Consider the following 16930-nt stretch of genomic DNA (forward strand, 5'->3'; position numbering starts at 1 on the left):
AGACAGGAGGGTAAGATCTTCTCCATTTCATTTGCAGAGATATCAGTATGAAAACCTTTTCTTTTAAAACAGACACCATTCACTGGAAGCAGGGTAAGCAAGGGTACACAAATACCTGTGGACTGAGTTTGCAACACAGTTGTAACTTCCCTTGATCTAAGGCAACTAACTTCACTGCTACTATAACGAACAGGTGCTTCTTCATGCTCTGCAGTCTTGGCAGGAAGAAACTGCTTCATTCCTTTCCACCAACCTGTACAATTTGATAAAAGAAATTTCCCACACAAGTTATAAGTGTTCTATTGATAAGCCATATTATTCACAACTGTATTATACATATGTCTTTAGGTTTGAAAGCTTTTAAACACTTCTAGTTACTTGTGGCAACTGGTCTGTTTTGCACATGGCACTAACCATACTTCAGCACTATGCAGAGAACAGATGGGAGCCCTGGACTCACATGCCTTCCACTTCCCTAGCGTAGCCATGAGGAGATCTGAAGCACTCCATGTTTAAACTGAGCAGAGTTTCCACTGCGTTGGAGGCACTTCAGTAAGTTTATACTAGGACTGAACCAGTTTATTAACAAACCATAAAACTAATTAGAGTTGCATTGCATTAGGCTATCAAGGAAATGGGAGTGGTTTTCAACAGTGCAATGAAAGTCAGACTTAATCAGTCATTTTCCCTCAATGTGTGTTGACTTAAAATGTTTCAAGATGAACCTCTGCAGACTTGCAACATCCGTAGGGTACAATATGCTATAGACCTTGTGGATGAAAGCAATTGTATCTTCAATATATCCTCCCAGAAGGATTCTGCTGCACAAATACAAAACAAGTTCCAATATAAAATCTCCATCCAGTGAAAAAAAACTATTACAAAGTAACATTAAAATGTACAGTTTTGGTTAACCACATTAGACCAGATTAATGACTAATGAAAATTAACACTCTTAGGAGTGTATTGTGTTTTGGAAATTTTATCTTAAATCAGCTGGAAGATACTGATACAGAATCTGTTATGTCATCTCCCATTAACAAGAAACAGAATATTCAAATAGTTTTTCTGAAAATACAAATTCTTTCAGATGGTCAGGTTTAAAATTAAGTTTATCATTTATTGCATTTTTAATAAGTAGCTGCAAACATTTATTTATGTTCTCAATTACCCTGTGAGGTAGGCTGGGCAACAGGCTCAAAGTCATTCACTGAACTTCGTGCCTGTTTTGAACTTGAGTCTCCTGGATCTAATCCAAGTCATTTCAAAATGCTGGTTCTTGCCACCTTGGTCACAATATGGCTGTATCTGCATAACATTATAACAAGTTTTTTCCTAGTTACTGGTAGTATGGTCTTCATCTAAGTAAGTCTGGTGTAATACATACTGGATAGTCTGGAAGAGGCAAGGTTGATGCACAGCTGAGCAAGTAGTTTGAGCCAAGTTTTGAATATTTCTTAACCTTCAGGACTACTACTATTATGATAGAAAGCTCTCTTAACCTCTAGCACTTTCCAACAGATATATCTTATATCTTCTAATAAGTTTAATAATGTACTTTGCCTACAAAACTATGTGAAGCTAACCAAATTTTTTACCCGTTTTACAGATGAAGTAGTGAGTGAGTGCTTGCCAAGATCATCCATGTCTAATTAGCTGAACTTAGGCCTTCTAGGCTGATTTTCAGCAGTCTCTTATCACAAGCTACAATGGCTGGAAATGGAGCCAAGTATTATTTCACTGATTGATGGCAAAAGAAGGAGGTGACGGCAGAGGATGAGGTGACTAGATGGAATCACTAGGGAAGTGGGTGTGAGCTTGGGTGGACTCCAAGGGATGATGACAGGAGACAGGAGAGCCTGGAGGAATGTTGTCCATGGGGTCATGATAGGTCGGGCACAACTTTTCGACTAAGCAACAACAATTATTTCACCATTTTTAAATCCAAATTTCCTGTTCATTGTTCCTATATCTGTTGTGATCCTTTGTATAGAACATTGTGATGTTGGTCAATTTCTGATGGCCTCTCCATGTCCCTGTAGTTATTTAAATAGATAAGGCCACACTGTAGTTTAAAGCAAAGTTGTGCTCTTGAACCTGAAACGGTTATACGTGTAGAGAAAAATGGGGATGTGCACTGCCTATTTCAGTTGCAGTCTGCATCTTAGATCACACTGAAAAGCTGTAAAGTGACTGGAGGAGGAGATTTCAAGTACAGAAATGGGCAGACCGTCACATGACGACCCCTTTCCTGCAATCAGCTTCTTCCTGGACTGGGGTGCTACCTGCTTGCCCACCCTCTGCTGCCATTTCCTTCTGCTCAAGAATTTTTAAGAGAAGGGAATAGAACTGGAAGGGGGGGGGGGCTGGAAGAGACAGGGAGGAAGTTGGCTGCTTGACTATCTCAAGTTGAACATTAAAGAGTTTTTAAAGTGTCTGGCTTTAACTAATGAACAATGCAGTTGATTCAGGAGCCAGGCAAGCCAAGTCTAATCACCAGTAGTTACAAGAATATGTTTTAATTTCCGTGCTTAACATCACATACAGCATTTCTGCAACTGTTACCTGCACGGTCCCAATAAGACATGTCATAAGTTCCTTCTGTTTTTCTCCTTCTGAAAAAGTGAATGGTATCCAGAATATACCCATAATTAATAACAATATTAAAGAATTATTTGGCATAAACAGCTGAAAATATTACGTGTTTTATGTACAAATAAATCACAATTTGCTATAAATCTTTTCCCAAAAGAAATTAAATTATACAAGACTGTTTCCTTTTTGCTCATAATTTCATCTTAATAAATATAAATAGCAGCAACTGCCTTTGTTAAAAGACTGCATATATCCTTCCTCTGTTAAATGTGTTTCTTCTGCAAAGGTAACAGTGGCTGAACTGCACACTTCATAAAATGTTTACTTCCCTAAAGTGGTTCACAATAAAATACAGCACTATCAGTACGGACATGCACACTGTTCTGTTAAAAAAATGCCTACAGTATGAAACATTTTTCATTTTACCTACTGAAACTAATAGTAACTATTTTTTCAACTATTATTTTTGAATCTAGGAAAATGATTCATTTACCTGTTTCTCCAGTGCCAGGCACAAACTAAGATCAAGATGAGGGTGGTAAAGACCATGACCAACACAGGAACCAGAACAGCTACCAATGCCACATCTGAAGTCCATTAAATAAATGACGCGTGTAAGCTTTGCAGGCTTGTTAAAAGCTAAATTTAATACCCACCACCAAAGCAAGAAAATTCAGCTAACAGCCATACAACAGCATTTACAGAGTACTGAAGCAACTCTGGTTTGAAGTAGGGGATGCTTCTTAAATTGACCACAGGCTAGTTATAAAAGAGTTGACAATCTTAATTTAGAAACTGATTATCAGTTACTAGTTTTTAACTCCCCTGTAGGATATACAGTTATACATATGAGCTACCTACCTCTACTATAGGAATTCCTGTATGAAAAAAATATAACGGATCAGCGTACAATAGACCAATAATTTAACAGGAATCAACAAAGATTAGCTTATAACCACTAAATATTATGAGCTGCCAGTACCTTTGGTTACACTTGGAGTTACTGTCGTGTTCTTGATCTTGGGAATGAAGGTTGTCTTATCAGTTTGCAGGGGGAAATCATTGCTGTTCGTGGACTGTGGGGGTACTGTAGGTTTTGGAGCTCGAACTTAAAATAAAACCAAAATCTGGAGGTCATACTGTTAGTTAAAATAACAAGTAGCTTCCTGTGTGTAAGAGACTAGAACATACCCATATTACAATAACCCTTGCATTATTTTACGCTAAAACTTCCTGTGCCAGCAAATTAATGGGAATGATTGTATGGATCACTGCCCAAGAAAACTCACAATATATTATGCTCACAATCCTAGAGTATCATTCAGATGTTGATACAGATGCCAAGGGCCAGACAAACTATAAAGAGTTACCAAGTATATTAGTATATATAATTCACATAAGTGGGAATTTTATACGAAAGTAAGTATACAAAAAGCATTCATCCCTATGCAAGCCAGTCTAATATAAAGAGTAATAAATGCCATTTCACTTACCAATGCTAAACTGACATCCTAGCAATTCAACTTTCATTGCAATTTTCTGGTGCCACTTCAAAGGGTTTATTCTAATAAAACGAGCAATTATGGGTGGAATGAAGTTATTGCGAACCTCTTGATAATATCCAGTGTTGCCTTGAAATACCTAGAAAAATAAGAGATATTTAGAAATGTACAGCTGGGTTAAGAGAAGCAGACATCTCCATTACCCTCTTTCCTGTGACACCTCATCTAAGTCCTTAAAAATGCTTCATGGAGATCCATGGACTTTGCTGAATGAGGTATGGGGGGAAGCAAAAAAATCAGGCAGAGGTACCTTCCAGAAGTATAGCCCTTCCATTGAAAGAAGGCATATCCTTGGATCCAGTCAATCCAGATGTGAATTGTGAAAAACAAAACTATTCCGTTACTTCCAAATGGGAAACTAAATTATTATGGTCATTTTAAAGTTATTCTAAATAGCACGCCTAGATTTCTCAAATCATAGATGAAACTCCATTAGTATAATAGCAATATTGAATAATTTTAATTCAGGAATAGGTAGAAAGAAGGCAGGCCACTGAAGGAGCTCTACAACTTATTTTTTATTTCAGTGGTTCTTACTATTATTAGCAGTGTTAGTATTATTTTTAAAATATTTTTATCATCATCAAATCATGAATTGTCTGATCCCCCCTTTGTGGGAGAAATAATCAAAAGGCTTTCTCTCTCTCTCTCTCTCTCTCTCTCTCACTCAACTCAAAAGTGCTGCACCCTTGGCATTTTATTCAGTGCTTTATTCAGCTTATCTCTTGAACTTCTTTATTTTTATTTTTAGTTGAAATTAATCTGTATAGCTACTGAATTGACTATGAAGTAGTGCTGCAGGTTGAAATTATCAGTAACTTCCCTGAAGGATTTAAATATAATTGCTGTCTGCTATTCTAATCATTTTATTAATTCAATTAATTGTGTATTAATAGTGGGTATTTATGGCTAATAATTGCTAAGTTTGGCAATTATCGTTAAAGGAATAGTTTTGATTACAAGTGAAGAATGGTTTTTACAAGACAAGGTTATAAAAAATTGGGGCTCTTGGTTGAAGTCCTCTCTGAAAGACAGAAATAGAAATCACAGTCTCAGACTATAATTCCACGAATCCTCTTTCACTTTTGCCAACTTTACAATATCCTGTTATGGGTGTGATGACCAGAACTGTATACAGTATTCTAAATGTAGTTGCACCACAGATTTCTATGGGTGGGGGGGATAATCTTAGCAGTTCTATTTTCAAATTCTTTCCTAATTATGCCTAGCTTGAAGCTTGTCTTTTTCATAGCTACCATAACTCTAAAGATCTCTTGGTCAGTCATTTCTAGCTTATACAGGCATACCTCAGAGATATTGCAGGTTCTGTTCCAGACCACTGCAATAAAGTAAATATTGCAGTGAAGTGAATCTTATGAATGTTTGGTTTCCCCGTGCACATAAAGGTTACGTTTATAATATACTATAGTCTATTAATTGTGCAATAGCATTGTATCTAAATAATGTATATAACTGAATTAAAATACTTTATTGTGAAAAAATGCTAAACATCATGATATTAAAATAGTAACATCAAAGATCACTGATGTCAGATCACTGCAACAAATAATGAAAAAGTTTGAAATATTGCAAGAATTACCAAAATGTAAATGCTGTTGTAAAATGGCACCGATAGACTTGTTCAATGCAAGGTTGCCAAAAACCTTCAGTTTGTAAAAAGCACAGTATTTTTCAAAGCACAACAAAGTGAGGTGGAATAAAATGAAGTATGCCTGTCCTTGAATCTGGGATTTTTTCTCCCAATGTGAAGTATTTTGCACTTGTTTCCCCTGGACTTCAATGTAGCATAGTGTGTGTATATCATCAATATGGGTTATACGGCAAGTGCCAGAAGAACATACTTTCAAGCCACAAAGTGCATTGGGTAAGTTTACATTCAAAAGGCATAACCTAATGACAGCCAGTGTGAGTGAGATAAGAAATGACCAATGAATGCTGGAATTTTTGTGGAGGAAAGTCCATGCATAACCTGAGATTTCCCTTAAAGAAATCAGGCAAGATGACTCTGCAAAGAATGGCTACTTTTGTCCTGAGTGAGCAAAGTAAATCAACTAGAGGTGAGAAAAGCAGCACTGGACACCTGGAAATTGCCCTGTCAATAGCAGCCAGCAAACACAGATGGAGAACACACTTTTTACTCACAGAAAACAGACATGGTCATATAGCAAATAGCAAAGGTCATCAACAGCAATCAAGTACACATCAAGTAATTAGTGTATGTCTGAGAAAGAAAAACTTCCCCAGAGAAGCCAGTAAGGGGGTGGCAAGGGAGAATATAAGAACCAGGGACTTAGCAAATGGAGGGTGGCAAGCTCTGAACACAAATATGGCACCTAGCCTGGAGCATGGCATACTTAGACCCTTCCTGCCTATACAAGCAACTATTGTCAAGAGTCTACTGTGCAGGCTAATAAGTAGTAGACTTGAACTAATCTGTTAGCTTCTTTTGATAAGGCTACTAGATGGAAGGCGCTTATTCTCTTTAAAAAATATATAGCAAGCTTGGGATGCAGTAAGAATAGTTCCTGCCTAGATAGCATCAGGTTAAGAGTTTGCACCTGCTCTTTATTTTACCCTGAATAAACTTTCTTTTGCTTCTAAGTGTGTTGTGTGTCCCTGTGAGTGTAAGGCTAGGGCATGTAGTCTTTGGCAGGGCACACTGGACCCCAGCAAAGGATCCTAAAATTCAGGAGGTATCCAGAAGAAAAGTGACTCCTTTTCAAGTGCACTGTTCCCCAAGATTACGTGTGAGTTGTGGCTCAGGCACAAAACAGGCACTTCAGTAAAAAGGGTGGAATGGCTGAGACTTAGACCAATGAGAGCAGGTGGATCGAGGTGAGGGGGTTTTTCCTATGAGAGCATGAGCCCTACTGTAAACTACAGTCAAGGGATCCAGGTTGCATGCTCCTTAGGAGAATCTAATGCCTGATGATCTGAGGCAGAGTTATATAATTGTTTCATTATATATTACAATGTAATAATAACAGAAATAAAGTGCACCATAAATGTAATGCACTTGAATCATCCCAAAACCATTCCCCCGCCCAGTCCGTGGAAAAACTGTCTTCCGCAAAGCCAGTGCCTGGTGCCAAAAAGGTTGGGGACCACTGATCTGGAGGACCCCAAGTCGCCAGCCCCTGCTCTACAAGAAGCATGCACCTACTACCTTCCACAAATAGAACTGAATAAAAATTTCTCCTTCTCTAAATCCCAAAAACGACATTACAAAAACTTACCCTCATCCTATCACTGTACATACCTCTGTCCATCCTCTCACCTCTACTGCACATATGTGCACCACACACACGTATTCCTGTCCTCCGTGGGAAATGTCCCCTCCCTCAGGCCACAGATCAAGTGTGAATGGAATCTCCCCCATTCCTCTGTTCTGCCAAGTGTGAGTTGGTTTTTCTGATGTGGGCCAAGTGGATGGCAACAACTTGACCCATGAGACATAAACCACATTCCCTTGTCAAAGTTTTCTAACAGTAGGATGTTGCAAACATCCAATATATCACAGTTAAATTTCCTGTCTACTGAAATACTCTACTGATAGCTTCTTAACCACCTGCTACTAAATGAATATTCCAAGAGCATCAGTTTTAAAAGTTACACAATGATTTCATATAATTTTCACTTTACATCTTACCTTATCCTTCTCAACACCAGGTTCTCTATATACTGTCCATTTCTGTGCATCATTGCTGTAAAGAATCCTATAGGCAGAGACATAATAATGGTACTCTGCTAAAGTGGAGCCAGTAGTTATGATGCCTGCAAATAAGATGGTTCACACAATAAACAGGAAGAACTAGGGCTGGGTTTTTTTTAGCATACAGACACTTAAGTAGCCCATCAGAAATAAAAAAGGGATTGTGAAAAGCTCCAAAAATGGGCACTTCAATAATCCAAACAGGAGATTACTAAGAGGAGGTCACTGAGGCAAAGCTAACCCTGTCTGAGTCACAGATGACACATTAGCTGGAGCTGGTGAAAGAAACTTCATGCCACAGAAACCACCTGTGCATATAGGGACAAACACTGATCAACAACCTCCTCAAATTGTGTTCCCGGTCCTCTAAGTACAACACTCTCTGGACAGACAGAATATCACTTGCTTAAGCAAATGAATCACTCAAAAATTGCACCTCCATCTTGCCTAGACAGGGCTTCATCTTGTAAGTCCCCATCCTTTCCATTGCTGCTCAAAGGATTGGTACATTACCACCTCATCTGGGTTTGATGACAAGAAGAAACATGGCTAGATGTCATCTACACACAGTCTAATTACCAGGATTACCTCATTCAGTGGTTTCATGTAAATGTTAAATGTCTGGGATACAAAAGAACCCTAGAGGACTCCAAAGAATAAATATCATGGCAATAAACAGAAATTCCCAGCACTACCATCTAGAAATTTTATTTGTTTTAAAAGCTTGTATAACCTTTGAAAATACCAGATAGTTAAAACCTATACAAAAGCCTACAGCAACCTGGGCAGAAATGGATCTCAAACGGTCAAGTGTAGATCTCTGTATGGGCCTACTGTGACTGCACATGCATCTCCTGTCCGCAGTGGTGGCTGTGAAGTGCAGTATTCACTCCTGCTTAAAATTGCACCACAAGAGACATGCAGGAAGCAGGCTACATAATTTCACAGCAAATAGTATTTTGTAGAATGCTTCATTTACTTTTGCTGTATTTCTGTTTTCAGTAATACTTCCTGATAAGAAGTGGATTCACTACTTGTGTATTTTGCTTACTTGTTATCAGGGCTTTTATTGTCATAGAACGCACAGGAACGGCGTTCCAGCACCCTTTTTTGACGGATTTTTCCAAGTGACTGTGAATCGCCCTGTTGGGCGTAGCAGATCCACGGCAAAAATCATTAACATAGTGCCTGCGGGCTGCTTGTGTGTCTGCGCTGATTGTGAGGGCGTGGATCGTGAGGATGCTGCTTGGCTTGGGACGCTGCTTAGCTTGGGATCTTTGGGATTGGTTGTGTGGTCACGCGCTGAGTGCTTACTGCCGGCAGTGACCATTGTGTAAAAGTGTGACCCCAAGATGTGAGTTCCAGCACTTTTTTTTTTTTTTTTTACAAAAAAAGCACTGCTTATTATTAAATTGCTATTGATGCCACTTCTGGAATGTTTATTTGTACTTAAATAAAGTGGAATTACCTTCCCCTTAACTTATTCAGTAATGTGTTTTATACCAACACGAACCAACATGCAGGAGGTCACCAGTCTCCTATCTTCCCTGCAATTAAAGTTCAAATTCTTACCAACACATAGATCTGTGTTCCTCTTAAGAATGAATTTAATTGTGCTTACCTGTTATTCGCTGCTCTTTATTTAGATCTATTTGCAACCACTGATATTCATCATTGGTTAAAGCTGCCCAAGAATGTCCAGGCCTTTTCAACCTGGCTCTTTCTGGCTTCCAGGTGCTTGGCTGTCCCAGTTGCTCAGGCCATTCTAGAAATGATGATGCATTAATCTGCAAATCAGCAATTACTCCAGTCTCCATTCCCAATGTCCCATAGCAACCTAAACAAAAAAACCAAAAGATTATGGAACTTTGAAAAAAAGAGCAAAAACAATTACTGTTATACCCAATTCTAAGCCTATGAGACAGGACCTAGATAAAAAAAATTGTACAATTTAAACAAAGCATTTTTGTTTGTGTTTTAGTAGGTGTGATCTCCCATTTAAAATCTTAGACAGATATGAACTCTCATTGAAAGCTCATGGAGATGGAGCTTTTATGACCATATTAAAAGAAAAGCTGGACTTCTGCAGTGTTGTAAATAAAAGTAGCCTGATTTGGAAAGATCTTGCACACTGGAAGTGTGGGACTGTTTGCACTAATGGTTATGTTGGTGAGGCTGTGGCATGTACAACTGCCATTCTAAATATGCAAGGCCCACCTGGGGAGAGTGAGGGTGAGAGAGTTCCATGAGGGTGACTAACCTTCTCATAATTCATGGTGTGTTTCAGACTTGTGCAAGGGTTGTTTAAACTTTTAAAAAATTATTTTGATTTTTATATACCACCCCATTCCCATAGGCTCTGAGAAATTTACAAGTCATTAAAAATAAACGGTAATTAAAATTTCAACTAAAAACAGCATAATAAATAACACTAATCTGGGAAGGCCTGTCAGAAGAGGTACATCTTTAAGTCCCTCTTGAAGGTAGAAATCTGGGATATCTGGCATGCTATTCCATAGTTTAGAGACAAACTATGTCCCTAAGGAAGGAAGTCCTCTGAGTAATTGACATTTGTCTTACAGAGACAAGCTTCAAAAGATTATCCCCAGAGGACCTTAATTGGGTGAGGTAGAATATATGGGCAAAGATGCTTCTGAAGGTGCTTCTATTTTGGATCCAAGGTATGAAGGGCTTTAAAGGTAATTATCAACACCTTGTACTATGGTCCAGAAACATATTGGCAACCAGTAGAGAGATTTTAATATTGGTGATACATGGTCTCTCCATGATGACCCAGGGACCATTTTGTATGAGTTGCAGTTTCTGGAGGAGGCACAAGAGTAATGCCAAGCAGAACAGAACATACTACAGAAACTGGGCCTAGAAGTTACCGGAACATGCACTACTGTTTTAAGGTCACTCTCCCCCAGGAAGGGACACAGTTGCTAACAAAAGAACACTCTTGGCCAGTTTCTATCTGAGTTAACATGTGAATGGCTGCATGAAGCAGCACCTCCAAACTACGAACATGGTCTTTTGGGGGAGTGCAGCCCCATCTAGAACCAGCTGAAAAACCTCTAATTCCTTAAACGAAAGCACCTCTATTTTGTCTGGATTCAACTTCAATTTGTTTTTCTGCATCCAACCCATTACTCTCCTCAGACAGTCATTCAGAGGAGAGATGCAGTCGCTAGAAACAGCAGCAGATGCTGGTAAGGAGAAACAGATCTGAGTATCATTGGCATATCAGTAACACCAACCCCCACTCTGCCGGATGCTCTCTTCCAGCGGCTTCATGTAGATATTAAATAGCACTGGAGACAAATTGGAGTCATGTGGCCAAGTCAGCTCCTTCTTAGAGAAGCAACAGTCTCCAAGCATCACTATCTGGAACCCACCTGAGAGACAGACATGGAACCATTGCAAGGCAGTGCCTCCAATTCCCAACTCCCTTAGATGTTCCAGAAGGATGCTATGGTCAATACTATCAAAGGCCACTGAAAGATCCAACAGAGCAGGAGCAAACTACCCCTATAATTTTGAGTCACAGATCATCCACTAGTGTGACCACACCAGTCTCAACTTCAAATCCCACTGAAATCAGTTTGAAATGGGTTCAAAAAGTCAGAATCACCCAGGACTGCCTGAAGCTGGACAGACACCATCTTCTTAATCACCTTACAAAGAAATAGTATATTTGTGACTAGTCTGAAGTTGTTATAGTCCAGGGGGTTCAAATTGGGTTTCTTAAGGAGGGGCCATACAACAACCTCCTGCAAGCAGGAAGGAAGGAATCCTACCCTCTTTGAAGGAGGCATTGATGACAAGACATAATACTTCTCTTAGTGCCTCCATTCCCTGGACTACCAGCCGATATGGACATAGATTGAGAGAGCAGGTGGTTTTTCTCTCCAGTCCAAGCATCCTGTCAACATCAGGACTTACAAATTAAAATTGATCCATGATAACCCCATTTACAATGCTGCTAAATACCTCTGTGTGGATCTCCAGCTCCACAATTGCATCAAGCTCAGCTTTTATCCAAGAAATTTTACCTGAAAAATAGTTGTTCAAAGTGCCACAGCAAGCAATTGATGGCAATGAAGATAGGTTAGGAGCACTGGGTTAGACAAGTCTCTTGCTACCATAAATGGCTCTGTTGGATGTGAATATGTAGACCCAATATAATCAGAGAAGAAACCCTTCTTTGCTGTTTGTACCACCACCAAATAGGAGTGAAAATGCTCTCTATAAAGTGTTTTATCAGAGATGAGTGCAGTTTTACACTATTGGCATGCCAGTCTTTGTCCTTCCTAATTCATGCATCAGAGTTCCTCTGTATAACCAGGGAATTTTTTGGGAAGCAGGATAGAGAGGCCACTCAGGAGTGATAGTGTCTAAGGCCCTACTCAGCCCAATTCCATTTTATGACCAGGATCATTGTCAGAACTGGCCCTAGATCACTGACAACGCTAGAACTTCCTAGGACTGACTGGAAATTTACTAGATCTATAAAGCTTTTGAGGCAGACCATTCTGATAGGTCTATCATCTCTACAGGAGAACAAAGAAAAGGCTATGAATCATATAATCTGCTCTTGCCAGGTTTGCATAACATGATAACCTCAAGGGTAGGTTGCATATGCCATGCCAAGCATGAAAAAGCTGAGGTGTTTCATACATGCCTGGTCCTAGTAGAGGATAAGTACCTAATCCTACAATAATTAAAGTCAGAGAGGAGTTGGTTTAAGTAAAAAGAATTCTAGCCATAAGCTTGAGATGGCAATGAGTCATCCAGGAGAAAAGGAAGAAAGATGCAGTAGAAATAAAGATGCTGACAGAGTTCAGATCTTATGTAAATACTAATGGCGATACAGAGAATGTAGGCTTACCACTAGTTTTGAAAGTGAAGAGCCCGGAAGACAGTGGTCCTCTGTATAAAAAACAAATAGATGGCACAAAACTGTATCTTTAGTACCAATAAAATGTAAAGTCTTTCCTTAATTTGTATCTGTGTGTCCTGTTAGAACATCACTCAAAGACATTGTTTTCTGCATTATAGCAATGAAGCCAGCACTCTTTAGCACAGTACAACACAATACATTAATGTCTCAAGAATAATATCCAGACATAAAGATGACTTCATGTTTCAAAGTAAAATAAGGAAAAGCAGAGTCTCCTGGACTGCTAATTTAGAAAATGTTGGCACTCAACATTGGTTAACTTTATTCCCAATTCAAACCTGCAACTTCCTATTGAAAAGCATTATTCTCACATGCATTGCATATCTTCATCCTTTAAGTACAAGGAAACTGAGGTACTGAGCTACAATACAGTGTACCTTATTTAAATGCAGTGAAGATAGTGGATAAAAAGTTTTAAACAAACTCAAAGCATTTCTGGTATATGCTGTTTTGTCATTCTTAAGAGTTTTTTTCCCATTTTATATCTATTATTCTCTTAGAATATAGAAGTCCTTTTAAATGTTTTCCAATAGTATGAGGTAAAGAAAAGCAATGTCTAGAATAAACGTTAACTACGGACAGGTTGTATTACTTGGCAACTACTTACCTGGAGTTGCCAAGTAAGAAGACAGAAACATAGAAACAGAATGAGTCAGAAGGGGTCTCCCTGGCCATCTAGTCTGAACCCCAGCTCCAACCAGCTCCGCTCATGACATGCCTGTGTGCATATCCAGCTTATCCTTAAACACCCTCACCAATGGGGCTTCAACCACCTCCTGTGGAAGCCTATTCTATACCCTAGGGGTCCTAACTATCAGGAAGTATTTCCTGGCATCCACCTTGAATCTTGGTTCCCTGAGCTTTTCTCCATTGGCACCTATCCTGCCCTCATCTGCAGGGGGCAAAAGGCCATGACCCACCTCGCCATGACACCCCCTCACGTATATATATGTCACTAACAGATCCCCTCTGAGTCTCCTCCTCTCAAGGCTGAAAAGACCCAGCTCCCTCAGTCTCTCCTCATATGGCTTACCCTGCAAACCAGCCACCATCCTTGTGGCCCTTTGCTGCACCTATTCCAACCTTGCCATAACCCTCTTACAATGAGGAGCCCAGAAATGAACACTCCCCCTGCAGGTGCACCAGAGTTGTACAGAATGGCAGTATACATCTCTCAATCTAGAAGCCACACTTCTGGCTATGCATCCAAGGGTGGCGTTCGCCCTCTTGACCACCGCATCACACTGCTGACTCGTGTTTAGCCTGCAGTCAACCAGCACCAAGAGATCCTTTTCACAAGCGCTGCTCTCCAGCCACTTGTCCCCTAACCTATACTTAGGACACTCATTCCTGTGCCCCAAGTGCAAAACCCTGCACTAATCCACATTGAACAACATGCTGTCCGTCCAGATCCTTTTGGATCCGGAGTACCTGCTCCTCAGATGTAGCCACTGCCCCCATTTTAGTATTATCTGCAAATTTGATCAGCAGACTTGTCACCGCTTCTTCCAGGTCACTGATGAAAAGAATGAACAGGATCGGTCCCAGGACAGAGCCCTGGGGGGTCCCATTCATCACCAACCATCATCCGGATGATCCCCACCAATAGTTACCCTCTGCTTTCGGTCCGTCAACCATGCCCTAAATCCATCAGACTGTCCATTGGTCTATCCCAAAACTCCTCAATAACTCCTCAATCATGTCACACTTTGTCAACAGCCTTGCTGAAATCCACATTGACCACATTGACCACATTGACCATGTCCCCTCCATCTAGCCACCTTGAAATCTTGTAGAATTCCACAAGCTTCACCTGGCTGACCTGTTTTTGCAGAAGCTGTGTTGCACGGCCATCAACCTCCCTTCCCTATCTAGGGTTTCCAGAGTGTTTCCTATTATGAGTCTTTTGATCATCTTCTGCAGAATGGGCATAAGGTTAACCAGACTGTAATTCCCTATGTCCCCTCTACTACCCTTTTGAAAGATTAGGACCACTGACACCACCCTCCAGTCCTCTAGAACATCACCTGTTCTCCACAAGGCCTCAAAAATGGAGGCCATTTTGAATATGAAGATGAGCTTCGTATTTAAAAAAGAACATTCTGATGCCATTGATAATTGTCTTTAAGAGATGTATCAACTTTCAGTGAATTCTTGTTATATTTTTAGACTAGTAACTTCTGCAGAACTTTTACCTACTAAAATAGAGCATGCAGCATGAGAACCTTAATAAGATCCTTTACTGGACTTGCTTAATGATTTTTTCCAATTAAATTCTAGTAATAGTGAGAAGTAGAAAACATAAACTTACACTTTTGATGTAACATTGTTAGCCAGAGAACTTTCATAAAAAGGAATGCCTTTGCTGATTACAACATTGATCTGACCTCCCAAAACATTGGACACCACTCCTGCATGCACACCAGCCATGCAAAGTGAAGATGACTTGGAAGAGAAGAAAGATCTGAAATTATGCATCAAGTCATAGTACTACAATAGTTTTCAGCATGGTAAAAAGTCACTACTAACCATCTACTCAAGACAGGTGCTATTTAGTTTTCTTTTACGACATTCCACTTACAAAATAGATACACAGCTTTCCTTCTAGCTCAGTCTTCCCCAGCTTGTTGTCTTCTGGCTGGAGAGGATGGCTAGCTGTAGACCAATACACTTTGAAAGTACCTGGTTGGGAAAGGCTGAGCTAGTTCAATGCAGTTAACACTCAGCATAACTGAAATGCAGATAAAGAATTTGCTAGTGCAAAAGTATATACATCACTGCATCCCTACAGCAAAGTATATGAATGCCATAATCTGACTAACCCAATTAAATATTCAAGTAACTACTCTGAAGTTTACTTACATCTCTATAGCCATGAGGAACAGTCCCAGAAATTTCAACAAAAGGAAGCACACATCCAGCTGGACAATATTTACTGCAAGAAACAGAGATATAAGGTAAAAAGACAACATTCCATCAGATTACACAAACATTATTTTAAATAGATGTACCATATGTGCATGATGAGCTTGGCTGCTCTTGGAACTACCCAAATGTACTACTACCACTTATCAGCATGCCAGAGTATGATAACAGTCAAATCAGAACTGCTACATACCCAAGAGAAAATTTCATAGGAAGGAATAAATATGCACCTAAGAGTGTCATGGAGTATCGCATTTAGGCAGATGGTTCTATAAAAACCAAGTACCATTTATTTAATAAATCTCTCGTACTGCTCTGAATACTCAAATCTAGACAAATGCACGTGTGCATGCATCCTTAAATACTTACATATAGCATGAGAGTGGACTCAGCGTACCTGCAAGCCTTAGGTTAAATAAACCACAGAGCAGCACGATGTGTGAACCAGTTTTACCTTACATTGATTATTATGAGACTTAGTGCAATCACAGTTACAGTTACAATCACTGTCTTAAATGATGAATTGCAAAACATTGCAAATATATATCATTATATCCTATGTGACACATTATAGTTATAAAAATTATGAAGGGCAAGCCTGACCTGAATGGATTTTAGAATCATAAGAATGCAAGCTTACACATGTTCACTCAGAAGTAAATCCTACTGAAGTCAACTGGGCTTACTCTGTCAGTGTTAGATTGACAGAGGATTGTACCCTAAGAATTATTTTTACCACTTCACAATTTACTAAGTGGAAAGATTGACTTGCAGAGTTTTGACTATAAACATGGACCTTCATTTTGCTGTTTATTTAAAGTATGATTATTGTAGTAACAAAGCTTGACCTTAACCTTAATACATTTAGCTTTGTTTTCAATGTAGTAAGTGTTAAGATATTAAGTATAACCATTATTTATTTGTATTTTATTAGTAGTCACTTTGAACACTAATTTTATGTGGAGAGATATAAATGTAATAAACAGATATATTTCCAAAGAGCTGTTTCTGAAGCTGTCACTAGCACTAGAGAAAAATTATTATGAATCTTATAGATACATACTCAGAAATATCTCTCTGTGATCAATGTGGCTTATTCCCAAGTAACTGTTGGCCACAGGACTGCAGCCAAGAGCCAGTTCACACAAATAA

At 39.3% G+C, this 16930-nt stretch overlaps 1 protein-coding gene across 3 annotated transcripts in view; it reads right to left on the reverse strand.

Moving 5' to 3' along the window:
• DCBLD2 (discoidin, CUB and LCCL domain containing 2) overlaps positions 1 to 16930 on the reverse strand; it is a 44785-nt gene that overhangs the window by 3378 nt on the left and 24477 nt on the right. For all 3 annotated transcript variants that reach the window (XR_006415943.1, XM_044442725.1, XM_044442727.1), the window contains exons 5-14: positions 15716 to 15788; positions 15165 to 15298; positions 12782 to 12822; positions 9512 to 9727; positions 7828 to 7952; positions 4089 to 4236; positions 3578 to 3703; positions 3089 to 3182; positions 2566 to 2615; positions 116 to 253 (exon numbers count right to left, since the gene is read on the reverse strand). Coding sequence is in view for 2 of the 3 variants with exons in the window: in XM_044442725.1 (XP_044298660.1) it covers positions 116 to 253; positions 2566 to 2615; positions 3089 to 3182; positions 3578 to 3703; positions 4089 to 4236; positions 7828 to 7952; positions 9512 to 9727; positions 12782 to 12822; positions 15165 to 15298; positions 15716 to 15788 (1145 nt within the window). In the remaining variant the exon portion in view is untranslated. The remainder of the gene's footprint in view (positions 1 to 115; positions 254 to 2565; positions 2616 to 3088; positions 3183 to 3577; positions 3704 to 4088; positions 4237 to 7827; positions 7953 to 9511; positions 9728 to 12781; positions 12823 to 15164; positions 15299 to 15715; positions 15789 to 16930) is intronic.

This window comes from Varanus komodoensis, unplaced genomic scaffold (assembly GCF_004798865.1).
Source record: "Varanus komodoensis strain SLA01 unplaced genomic scaffold, ASM479886v1 scaffold4, whole genome shotgun sequence".
Taxonomy (NCBI): Eukaryota; Metazoa; Chordata; class Lepidosauria; order Squamata; family Varanidae; genus Varanus; species Varanus komodoensis.